Source organism: Gasterosteus aculeatus, chromosome 5 (assembly GCF_964276395.1).
Source record: "Gasterosteus aculeatus chromosome 5, fGasAcu3.hap1.1, whole genome shotgun sequence".
NCBI lineage: Eukaryota > Metazoa > Chordata > Actinopteri > Perciformes > Gasterosteidae > Gasterosteus > Gasterosteus aculeatus.
Window position 1 is genome coordinate 10698213 of NC_135692.1, and position 13038 is coordinate 10711250.

Here is a 13038-nt window from a genome sequence, read left to right on the forward strand (position 1 = left end):
AAAAGATGAAATAATTTGAAAGGATGGATGTAAAAACCATAAAAGCGAGGATCAAAGTCCATAAAATAAAAGGCAGCAGAAAAAAATGGAGGCAAAGAGTTCCTGCCGTTTCAACCTTCTTCAGAGGAATCCATGAGGGAAAATGACAAACCCGGAGAACATAGAGGAGAGAACAGGGAAGGAGGAGGAGTTTGATGAAGAGCTTCTGGTTGGTTTGAAACCTTCATCCCACCTGTATTGATCACTTCACCTGATGTTTTGCATTATGCTATTCGGAAGGGCAATTATTTCAACTGTCACCCAACTGGGGAGGACGGGGAGGGAAAGTAACAGAGAGTTCCCTGAATCCTTTAATCACGTGAATCCTTTAATCATGAAATAAGACCTTGTCAGAAGTGGGATAGACTGAAGATGAAAAAGAAAAGGAATTTTCCCTGAAGTTGTCATCTATCCTTTTGGTACATCCCTCCGTTTTCTGTCTGCATTCTTACTCCTTCACTTTATCATTCTTTCCTTTTTGTAGGATTAAAACATTAAGTGAAAATCTGCAAATCAACCCCGAATAACAGATTCCTTTTTAATCCTATACCTCCGTCTCAGCATTCAGCGACCTCGTTCTTTCCTCACGGATGCACTTAAAATCCAAAGCCCGTCTTTGCCCTCAGTACAGTTCCTTGAGTCATGTCGCTGCAGTAAATACAGATAGTTTCTGTTTTCAGGTAACTGCAGAAGACGTGAATAATACAGCAGGCTGTACCTCAAAGTGTTGTTCTCTTGTTGTTCTCTGCTGCACAAGAAGACAACATTGCACTATGAATTGAAGCCGGGGATTATTTTGTGTGATAAACATTTTGATTGCATGAATTAGAATAACGCTTGATCTTAGTTGTGTGTGGAGAGAGCACATAAAACCAAATACAAAGGCAGCATGAGAGGGGAAACTGCTCCACTGATTCCTTGAAATTAACCAAACAAACAAAGAAAAGAAAAAGTCCAGTTGTATCTGTGCACACATGCCACACTGAAAGGATCCCCGGAGCAGAGATTGGACGAGAGACAGAGAGCACTTCTTTCCCAGCCCTCCACCGCTGCTGTTCTCCCAGTACCACGCAAGTGAGAGAGCGGGGTGGCGATGATGACTGGCCTCTTGGACTCCTAGACCACCTCAGATAGGCTGCAGCCCCCCCCCCCCCCCCCCCCCCCCCTACCCTCCCTCCCACTGGTCCACTTCTAACACACACAGTCACTTTTCATCAACCAGCCTGTCCGGTAATGGATTCCGGGCTCCTGTTTGGACCAGTGGTGCCCACATCGGACCCGACCGGCGGGGCACCCTGGAACATCAGCTCCATCAGTCCGCTCCGGCTCATGGAAATGTCTCCTGTCTCAACAGATGTGAGTAACTCCATTTGTGTTGTTCATTTTCTGGTTTTGTTTTGGTCTGCTTGGTGAGAGCGCCTGTGCCGCGGCGACGCGTAACGGCAAAAAACATCCGAAGTCCACGTGAATTGAAACTTGCCACATCTGGCACAACAGGCAGAACTTGTCAGGTGTGCGTTATTTTCGCTTGTTTCCTTTGAGCAATACCCTATGCGGTAGGTGTGGGTGAGCTTGATGTTGAATAAAGGAATCACACGCGCTCCATTCGTTCACCACCGGAACTGGATGCGAGCGGGCGTAATGAGCGCAACACCCGCCATCTCTGGGGTTTCCACGGCTTGTAAAACATGGTATTTATATGTTTCATCTATGTGGTGAAAGTGCACATCGTATATTTTGTACCAACGTCTCAAATGAGATTCTTGCGTTAAGAATTGTTAAGAGACCAGAGACCTTATCTCGTTTCAGAATTCCTGTATATTCCAAAAGGTGCAATAATCTCACACCTATCCTAATCCTAATTTACAGCAGGATGCAGCACCAAGACGTCTAACTGGGTTGGATGCTGTTTGGGATTGTTGGTCATTCACAATATTGCTTAATCTAAAGCTTTGTAGCCGTGACATCAGTGACCCCCCCCCCACACTCACCTGCAGCCTCATTTACTCATTTTTACACTCGGAAGGATTTGTGCGTGAGAATAGGATTAGTTTACGCATCCAACTTCAGAGAATTCCTTCATACAGATGTGTAAACCAACAGGGTGATTTATCCACCTCTGTACTGTAGCCACGTGCAACACATAGAGCATGAAAAGAGAATACTGGTGGTGTTTGTCTAGGAAAGGACTGTGTTGTATAGTCTCTGTGATCCATCCGGGATCTGTTAAGCACTTGATTAGATAGTTAGCTGGTAAACGCAGACAACCACTCACCCGATTGACGACTTGCTCGACAACGTGCAGCAAATGATCAGTTAAGGTCTTTGCATTGTCACGTTCACACATGCAGTGTAAACCATGACAATATGCATCCATTGACACGGCAAATATGTAATGATGTTTCACATACGTCGCATATAAAGTCAATCAAATGTAAAGCCTCAAGCACATGTACACCTCTACGTCTCTAAGGAGACTTCCGTGCCGCTCACCTCGCCTCTGCTTCCCGTGTAATCTGCTTTAATCTGGCGCTGCGCCACAGGAGGGGAAATGAGAGAAAGCAAGGGGAAAGGAAATGGGTGATTTAGGAAAGAAAGGGAGTGAAGGAGGGAGGTGACAGGGGTCATGAATCAGAGGCTTTGGCGGAGATGAGAAAGACGTCCAGCAAGGAAAGTGCACGGGTGTGAAAAGAATGAAGCAGGTCGTCAGGGGAGGCTTTACAGGTGATCCACATCATCACGTCAGATGTAAGACGTAAAACGGGATCTAAGTGTGTTTAAATCACTCACACGCACACATCACGTCTCCATACATCTCTAAGGAGCACAGCCCCTCAACCTTTTTCCTCATTTGCTTACATGGTCACCATCACTTTCCACATAATCAAATGTCCTCCTTTCTAGTGGCAGGAGCTTGACTCTGCAGAAAAGCAGCTCTGCTGAAACAGATGTTATACAAGCATGCGCTCTCACACGTGTGTGTGTGCCAGGATTCATCACAGGAGATGTGTGTGCTCGCAAAGGAACAAAGGAAGATTCGGCTTAGTGGGAGTCGTCCTGTCGAGTGTGTGTATGTGTGTGTTTGCAAATCTGCTCAAAATAAACAGACAATGAGACAAAAGTGGTAACGCATCTTATTCCATCCAATCCAATCATATATATATTCAATACAAATAAATGTTCCGTCAATTAAACCACAAATACTTAACATGAGAAAAAGAGAAATCATTTTCGCAACTTTTTTGTGAAACGCCGCATGAAGCCGAACGTGAACCGGTTCCTCCCTGTGCTCGTTTTCAAGGGTTCCTTCATCTTTCCAACGGTGGACGTTCCAGATCACGCTCACTACGCCATCGGTGTTGTCATCCTGGTCGTGGGCATCACAGGCATGCTGGGAAACTTCCTAGTTATATATGCGTTCTGCAGGTACCCCTTTTCTGTGCTGTGGTGGACACATATTTCTGTGAATTGAGCTTATCAACAGTATCAATAACAAATGTTGCGCGTGTGTTTGTTCGTCCATGCAGGAGCCGGGGCTTGCGGACGCCGTCAAACATTTTCATCATCAACCTTGCAGTCACAGACTTCCTCATGTGTCTCACTCAAGCACCTGTCTTCTTCATCAACAGCATGCACAAGCGATGGATCTTTGGAAAGAAAGGTAACGCACGCTTAACAACTTTAAGTTAAATATGCTTTTACATTTGTATCTAAAAAGCGGTGCATATGAAAGCAACCTAAGCACAGTCTGGACTGTTAGCTGCATGCACACACACACACACATACATATGAGCATATATCATTGACAATTATGGACACACACTCAAAATTTCACATGGACTTGTATTAGTGCCTCAACCTTTAATTAAATGACTTTTCTGCACACACTAACCTGACATCATATATCCCACTTTTGTGCCGCATCCAGTACCCAAATCCCATCGACCACAAAGAGAAAGCAAGAATACGTTTTGGTAGTGTGTTTTTTTTGCCTTTGGAGAAGCGGGTGTACCATAGTGTGCAGAAAACGAAAATACGGAGAAAAGATACGGAGGTGGAAAAAGAAGCTACGCACTGCACTGATCAAACACTCGTGCTGTGTTTTCCTTCAGGAGTTGTCCTGGCCTTAATGAAGACATTGCATCTGTGTTAGATCTGCAGCTCAACCCTCAAAGGAGGCTACTGCAAAGGTTACCTTTCGCTCAATTAGAAGAGACAAACACGCAGTGTAGATAAAAAGACAATGTCAGGGATTAAATGAGGTAAAGTAAAGGCCAAATGTTTGATGCCTTTGTCTGTTTTTATCCACCAGTTCGACAAACACTACCTCCACAATCGCTGGATCAAATGTCTTTACAAGACATGGATTTTTCATAAAGTTCTCTAATGAATTTGAATAATCTCTATTAGTTTAACCAAGGGACTCATTAATTGGCGCACAAGTTGGCACATACATAGTAAAAAGAAAAATCAACCATGAATCAAAGATAAATGGAAAACCATATGTCTAAATGTTTTTTTTTTCATGTATTACATGTATTGTGGAATGGTAAAACCATCCCATAGCTCCATTCACACTATGTACAAATGTATTTGTCTCCTGGCATTTAATTCACATTTTTAATGATTTATTCCATAGTTTTCTTTGTACGTTGTACATATCAATAAACTAAATAATACACAAAGAAATAATGTACGAAATAACGAAATAAATAACGAAATGTATATGATGCGAATGCTCAACTGAAACTAAGTGATCAAGTGAAAATGGTGGATGGAAATGAAATAATAAATTAGGGCTTTATTAAAAACATTGCAGGGGCTTTTTAAGCAACTCTTTTAATTTCTGAGATGTATTCTGGTTTTTCTGACGTGAAACCAGTGCAGTGGACTTTGCTCTTTGACACAACGCCTCAGGGCTTTATAGTAATATTGCAATATTGTTCCTCTCTGGAGAACATCCGCTGTTCCTTTGCAGTCAGTATTGAATGCGTTAGCCTGAGTAACTTGACAAAGGCTGACAAACACACACGGTCAGGACCACGGCCGGACAGGCGCTGTCATTTGAAACTGCCCGAGTGGTATTTGCTTGAGTTTCCTCACACTGTCACGGTGTGGTTTTATTTCCTGTCTTATTTTGTTGTTTTCTGCTTCTTGTCTCCCTACTTCACTTCCTGCCTTGTCCTGTCATCCCCTGTGATTGTCTGATTGTTTCCACCTGTGTCCAATCACCTGCACCTCCCTAGTGTATTTAAGCTGTGTGTGTCTCCTGTCACTTGTCGCGTCATTGTCAATCGTCCTGGATGTTCGTTAGTTCCTGCCTGCCGGTTTTCCCCTGGTTCCTGTGTGTTTTTGCCCGTTGGCCTTTTCCTTTTGCCTTCTGGACGATTAAGGTCTTTGTTTAAGAAGTCTGCGCTTGAGTCCTGCCTTCCTCCACCCATCCCTGACACACACAGGCGACGCACTTCAGATTTATTCTTGTGCTTTGATGTGATAACTTGACAATGTATGATTTGTGACGGGTGGTTAATTGCACATGCAGGTCCCGAAGGGACAGCCACTCAGAGTCGTGAGTGTATTTGTTCAGTGCGTCTCTCTGCATGCACATGCCTTGCTTCTAATGCTATCGGCTTAAATGAATAATGAAGCATTTTTGCAGGTGTTTCATATCATTACATCGTTGATGCAAAATAACACAAGAATACAAAATAAAACTCACGGCGGTGAGATGGACAAAACAGCCTGAAAATGAACCATACCTTTTCAAAAAAACTGTCCATAAAACAGATTACTGCACGTTTTGAAAGACTAGCGGTCTCTGTATTTCCAGCTGTTGGTGAAGAAATTGTTGGTACTTTCCTCACCACCTCTTTCTCTTCCCCTCCTCCAGGATGTGAGCTGTACGCCTTCTGCGGAGCGCTGTTCGGTATCTGCAGTATGATGACACTGATGGTTATTGCGGTGGACCGCTACGTGGTGATCACCAGGCCTCTGGCCTCCCTTGGGTTGATGTCTCGCAGGAAAGCCCTGGGAATCCTGGCGGCTGCCTGGGTCTACTCCGCAGGGTGGAGCCTTCCTCCGTTCTTCGGCTGGAGTGAGTTCAACGGAACACAGAGACCTGAATGCTCAGACATTCCTATTGTTGATCCTGTGAGGAATTTAGTTTTCTAAGCTCAGTACTTCTCTCTTGCTGTTTCTACTTCAGTGTCTAAAGTCTCTGCTGAAAGGGGAAAAACTCAGTAATCCAAGTACATTTAATATAAAATCCGTTTAGAGGGCATTGCCTCATGCTTACCTGTAGCTGAGATTACGACGGCATGCACAACATGTGTGCATATAGAAGAAGCCTCTGGTGTGAATATCAAACACAATGAGCGTTAGTGTCCAACATGCTGGGGCTTCCTCTGATGGATTATGCACGTGGGACTCTCAGGTCTTACAGTCTTATATTACAGCATGACCTTGACAGATGGAGTTACATATAAGAGAACAATGGAATAATAGTCGGCCTGACGGTCCAACCATTTTTTGGGGGGGTTTGACAGACAACCTCTGGATACATTGCTGGAACATTTGGTAGAGACATTTGTGGTCCCCAAAGGAGATGTATCCTATTGACTTCCCTTAGCTAGAGTACACATATATATATATATATATATATATATATATATATATATATATATATATATATATATATATTTTTTCTTCCTCTTTTAGACACAGCGTGCTGTATTGTTCGGTTTCCAGTCTTCATGGTTGTAGTTTCATATTCAACATACAGGAGTGTGAGAGTTAGATATAGATCATTTCTTCTAAAGCCCCATTCACACTGGAATAATATAAAATCATTTTTTTAAATGACTGAGATTGTCTTCTGTGTTTGGCCGTATGTGGAAGGTGTGGATTTGACAAACATTACAGACAACAGCTAAAAACAGCAATTGTCTGACTGAAACGCGGGTTTGTGTGTCCCCTCCCTCAGGCGCTTATGTCCCGGAGGGTCTGATGACCTCTTGCTCCTGGGACTACATGACGTTCACCCCGTCCGTCCGCTCCTACACCATGCTGCTCTTCACCTTTGTCTTCTTCATCCCCCTCTTCATCATCATCTTCAGCTACTGCTGCATCTTCAGAGCCATCCGACAGACAACGCGGTTGGTACATGCGCGCGCACACACACACACACACACACACACACACACTGCGTTCACTCTATTGACATGATGAAGACATGGGTGTTGATACTGGTGTTTTGTTGATTAACTATGTGTTGTGGTTTTTTCATGCTGTTTGTGCGTCTGACATATTGTTTGTGTACACCTAAGCTCAATACACATTTAAGTCAATTTACTTTTCAAAGTAAGCTTTTTTGAAAAACAAGGTACAGGGATTTTGATGTAGAATTACAATCGAGCTTAGAAATGGAAAAAATAAATAAAAAAAGGTTTGATAACGACGATGTCGAGTGTGTCTGTGTTGACAGAGCAATAACAAAGATTAACTGCCAGGGAAAAAGAGACTCGGCAAAGAGATTCCATAAGATGAAGACTGAATGGAAGATGGCCAAGATTGCCCTCATCGTCATCCTGCTATTTGTCATCTCCTGGGCCCCTTACTCCTGTGCGGCCCTCACGGCATTCGCTGGGTAGGTGCATGCGTGTGAGTGTAGGTGTGTTTGCGTTGTCAATGGCCGCTGACGATAGACATTTTTTAGTGTCAAATAATCTTGATAGAAACTGAAAAGCTACGATGCTCCATGTTTCTCAATAATGAAGCAGCACAGTTCCGGCTTTAATATGTTATTATTGATGCAGCACTGAGTTAAAGCTGCTGTAATGCATCATGTTATGAATTTATCAAAGGACAATAGGAAAACTATTGGACGATGTGAAGGGGAGTTTCATCATGAGTTTCATTGGCCAACCCAACCCAACTTTACTGACTTGTTTCACTTTTAGCACTCAGACAGTGACAGTGACTCTGCTGTGTTCCCTGAAAATGTCTCGTTCCCTTCTCTCGTTTGCCAACACGTGTCTCTCAGGTATGCCGATTTGTTGACTCCCTACATGAACTCTGTTCCTGCCGTGATTGCCAAAGCGTCGGCGATCCACAACCCCATCATATACGCCATAACACATCCCAAATACAGGCAGGTAGCTCCAGCGTTGAGCTTCATTAACAGCAGCTAGAATTCTTTGATCAAATAGTCTCATCAGCACCAACGACTGGAAAAAAAAAGAAAAAAAGATGGATGTAGTCACCACAACTTCCGCTGTTCACTGTAATATAATACAACCTGCTAATTTAATGTATATTTCCATCCCTCAGGTCAGCCCTGGGCAGGTATATCCCCTACCTCGGGGTACTGTTGTGCGTTACGGGCAGAGGCCGTTTCAGCAGCAGCAGTTTCCTGTCAACGCGCCGATCAACCCTCACCAGCCAATCAGAAAGCAAAAGCAAGCCCCGCACCTCGTCCCTGTCTGAGAGCGAATCAGTGAGTGTGCCTTGTATCCAATGCGGTATGTCTACGCCTTACACTTCAAATGGTTATTATTACCCGTTGCTGATTTTGGGTGCGCTTGATTTTGTCTCGCCGTCGCCTCGAAGGCCCACTTCTCGGACACAGAGGAGGAATGCTCCTCCCGGACGCCTGCCGGGCGCCAGTTGTCCGGTGATGTTAAGCAGATACGCCACTGCAGCCAGAGGACGACGGTGAGGAGCGACAACGCGGCGGAGTTGGGGAGAACCGCCCCCCACGACCCCACTGACCCGGCCCCACGTGCCCTCTCACAGATCACAGTGAGTACTGGGGGCCATTTAATGGCCACCAGTATGTATTCCTCCGGAGATTCAAGCAATCTGAGTTACATCCATTTATATCTTTTATTTCTTTGTGTCAGATCGTAGTCATCAGACTGAGGAAGGAGGGAAATTTGCGTCTCACTGAAACTCTCCTCACTTTAGTCACACAATGTTTTTTGATTGGTGGTATTGGCTCTATTTCTTTATCACGTCAAGAAGGATCTCATTCCGATCATCGTGGATTTGAGAAGTGTTTACAGGTTTGGTATTCAGAGCCAGCTGTTTCTGAGCACTTGTGTCTGTCTTTAAAAGGTGTTTCATTCCCCTCTGACATCCATATTTACTTGCCCAACTTTACAGCAGATATGAAACAAATGTGCAGCCCCCCTGGTAAAAAAAGAAAGACTTTGCTCTCCGCGGCTCATTTGCCAAGCGATCAAGTCTCACTTTCATCAGCTGAGAGGCGGCAGGTCTTTCAAGCGTCCCTCGCAATCACCGGCTCATTGACCAGTTTCACTTGAACAATCACTTTGTCTTTAATATGGAGCCTGGTTGTACCAATATACCAACGTTTCAGCAATGAAGTATGTCGTGGACAGCCGTTCGCTAAAATCAATGAATCAAAGTAATGTGCGTCATTGTTAAGGCTTTGGAAGAATGTAAAAACAGGCTTGGAATGTGATTGATTGCTTTGTGTTGAGCGATGGTAAAAACTATTCACATCTGCAGCACTTTGGGCATCAAGCTGTCAGGCCGATGGACACAGGTCAGAGGTCACTCTATGTGGGGCATCCGATATATGGAGCGTTTCCGTCTTTCCATAATCATCTTAGTTCGCAGAGAAATCACAAGCCGCATGCGGACACACATGGACATGCTGCCACGCAGGACTCCATTACAGAGGGTCTAAAAACTAATCCAATAATCTGGGAGTTTCAGGCTTAATCCACAGCTTGCATCACGCCGCCGCGTGTTTCAATGCGCTACTTGTTGCAAGCAAAGACGGCCTCAATCTGCAGAGGACATACACTTTTCCTTTTGTCTATAATCACTGCTTACCTACAAAGTATAACCTATACATATTTATTTTCAAGGGTACTACTTAAGTACTTTTAATATCTTAAACTGTTTGACTTAATTGATTAGTTTGTGAAATGATACCAAAACTCCATCTTCAGAGTTGAGAGGATGGATTTCACAATATGTCAGGCTATTTCTTTAAGATTTTATTTATTTGTGTATAACACCGTGGTTTTAAAGAGGACGTCGTTGGTGCCCCCATTTTCAGTGCTGATGCTTAAATAAAGTTGCTATTTGCAGATGGGATTCTGTGTATGTCACAAGATAGACACACAAACGGAAACAACCTAACGCACTTTTAAAGAGAGCTCTTCTTTTATGGAGAGTCCTCGATCGGGAGTCCCTCTATCTTTAGTAAGAATGTGGCTTAGGGGCTCAAATAGTACAGTAGATCTGTTGATCCAACACTAAATGGCTGTGTCTATGTGCGTAATGTTCAGACTGTGAAAGAACCTGAAGACATCTCCATGTCGGACATCAGCCTGAAGCCAACCGGTCATCTTCCTGCTACTGTAAGAGTCCAGCCATCATTAACCTCTTGCTCTCTGCCAAAGATGCGGCATCTGTTGTTTGTGTCAAGAAAATTATCCAATTCCTCTAAAAAAAATTTAATGGGTAATAATTTAGCATAACAACTATTCTCTGCTAAATATTGTCTTCAAATTCCTTCAAACCTCGACCTTTTCTGTCCAGAGATTTAGTTATTTGTGTTTTTAATTTAAATCCCACAATGCACATTGCTTTGACATTGTGTGCGCGTTATCTTTCCTGCTGAGAGTCGGATGCCATTCTCGTATTTGTAGGCCGAAGCCAGCAGCCACATGGCTCAGTTTGGTAGACGTCTGTGAACTCGAGGGCGCCGCTGCGAAGCCATTCGTCAATCCCGACCAATCAATGCATCTGACCTGCTGTCACGGTCTTAATCTGGCAGAGGAGGATCGTTGTACTGCTCCAAATCAGTGCGACAGTTGATAAAACTCATTTATTTTCCCTCAACACACCCGTCCCATTGTAATTTTCCTTCCCACAGGCCGCCAGCCGCCTACTCGCATTAGACATGTGGAGTCACGAGTCATAATAACATCAACAAACGTCCCTCTCTTCCCCCCGCAGCTGGACAGCGGGATGGACGAGTCTCTCCTGAGGACTAGGTGTAAGACAACGGAATCTGTCATTGTGACATCCATGTCCAGCCCGTCGGTACTGCAGAGCCCCTGCGGTTTCCCCGGTAACCAAGGGGACCGTTAACACGGAGAGGCCGCAGACCGAAGCACTAAACAGGTGGACAAACGTACAATAACCGTGGTGCGATTGTGCGTGTGTGTGTTTCAATATTTCCTTCCATGGGGATTTGTATGTGCAAGCATGTTGTTTTGCTTGTTATGGTAACTTAATTATTGTTTGCATACAGAGTGTGAGCATGTGAGCGTGAATCCCAAGTAAGCGGAAGTACGTGTGTTGGTATTTGCACATATACTGTTTTTCACATATCACGGGGGTTGGAGATGGTTCATCTCGGGGCCGGAGGCAAAAAAGCCTTAAAAACACAAACTGAAAAGTTTATTCTCTGGGTTTGGGTAATGAATACATAAAAAAATAAATCATTTTTAGTTCAGATTCTTGTCATATCTTGTCATATTTTAGTAAAATAAATCGAAATGTGTGTTTTTTTTATTGTGTTTAGATACAAGGTTGAAGTCCTTTATTCTCCAGTTCATACATTTTTGTTGTATTGCGTTTTTGTAATATTACATCACCATCCGCCTATTCTGCAAAAGAGCCACACTTGAGTTTATCAGCCATTATACATTTTTGTTAATACATATGGTCAATATTCAAAATATATATTTCTGTCTGAAATTATTTCTAACTGAACCAATTTTTAAAAGCCAAACTTATTTTTATTGTTTACCTTTTTTTATTGAGATGTAACCCAAAACTGATTTTTAAAGACCCTTGGAACCACCTGCCCTACCAAACCTACTGAGAATCAACGCCCTGCTGTGCAACTAAATGCTTGTTTAGGCCACTTTAAACGTGTTGTTTTGGTTTACACATTTATCAACACAAATTGTTCTCAGGTGCAGGTGGAGAAAGTACATGAACTTCATTGGGAAGCTTATGTTGTCCCGTTTATTCTTAATGTCTATGTAGGATGTTTGCTAACACGTGCTTTTGAAATGTATGCAGATTTTACATCACATGAAAATATATTTTCTGTGTAGTTTTGTATTTATTATTCAGGAATTATTTCAGATTAAAAGTTGTTTAGGGAGGTGCAAAAAAAAAAAAATCCCAAATGCAGAGCTGCAGAGTGCTCGGTAAAGTAAACCGCAGCATCGAATGTAAATTCAAATGAACCCGTGGGAAACACTGCTGATGCTATAACGTCTGCTCCTTCAGGCTTTCCTTGTAGTTCTAGTTGTCCAAAAAAAAGACACTTGCACACATTCAGCGAACATTCTACGAAACACCAGCGATGTTTTAAAATCCTTTTGATTTCCCAAGCTCTTTTTCCACTTGTGTATATTAGTTTCCTCAGACATTTTTAGGATTTCTTTAAAATGATCAACAATCAACTTAAAGTCTTAAAATCTTAGTTAACACGGCAACAACGGTTAAAACCCCCACATTGTCTTGCAGCACCCATCAATGGTTGCATCTGAAATTGCATCCTGTGCACCATAAATTCAATATTTGATGTATATTCAACCTACCTATCGATTGAGAAGTTTCAACCTCATGTGACCAATGTCTGAACTACTGTAAAAAATATATATACTCTGAGCAGAAGTAAAATCTGATTGAAATTGTAAAGATTTGTTCCGCAGGTCAATGTCTTTTTTTATGCCGAGGTGGTGTTCAGTGTCCAGAAATAGTATGCAATCCATGAACTATTGGTTCTATACTAAAGGTTCATAATAAAATCATACGTACACGTTAAGCGTGCAAGAAGCTAGTATGGAATTTTGGACGTGACCGCGTTTTATTAAAAAATAAATAATCCATCATTTACTTTATTCTTTAAGTGATGGACCAGCTGATTTTGTTTTATCTGCAAAGAATGTCTTGTCTTGTTATTTATTTTTCTAAATAAAACTGTAAAATTCTGCCCTA

General features: G+C 42.8%; 1 protein-coding gene across 2 annotated transcripts; it reads left to right on the plus strand.

Moving 5' to 3' along the window:
• Positions 1-1192: 1192 nt before the first annotated feature.
• opn4b (opsin 4b) lies at positions 1193-13038 on the plus strand. Of its 2 annotated transcripts, XM_040175963.2 has the most exons (11): positions 1193-1395; positions 3341-3465; positions 3567-3700; positions 5930-6133; positions 7022-7193; positions 7523-7684; positions 8081-8188; positions 8368-8533; positions 8647-8838; positions 10362-10433; positions 11035-13038. In XM_040175963.2, exons 1-11 carry the CDS (start codon positions 1273-1275, stop codon positions 11167-11169), a joined length of 1593 nt encoding a protein of 530 aa, XP_040031897.2. In that variant the 5' UTR covers positions 1193-1272; the 3' UTR covers positions 11170-13038. The 2 variants fall into 2 exon arrangements, with proteins under 2 accessions (XP_040031897.2, XP_040031898.2); XM_040175964.2 differs by lacking the exon at positions 10362-10433.

Bases quoted from the DNA above. Each gene is read 5' to 3' on its own strand.
- opn4b (XM_040175963.2), top strand. From the start codon at position 1,273: ATGGATTCCGGGCTCCTGTTTGGACCAGTGGTGCCCACATCGGACCCG. The intron at 8,189-8,367 runs GCAGGTAGCTCC...TCCATCCCTCAG, and splicing joins ATAACACATCCCAAATACAG to GTCAGCCCTGGGCAGGTATA. The intron at 10,434-11,034 runs GTAAGAGTCCAG...TTCCCCCCGCAG, and splicing joins CCGGTCATCTTCCTGCTACT to CTGGACAGCGGGATGGACGA.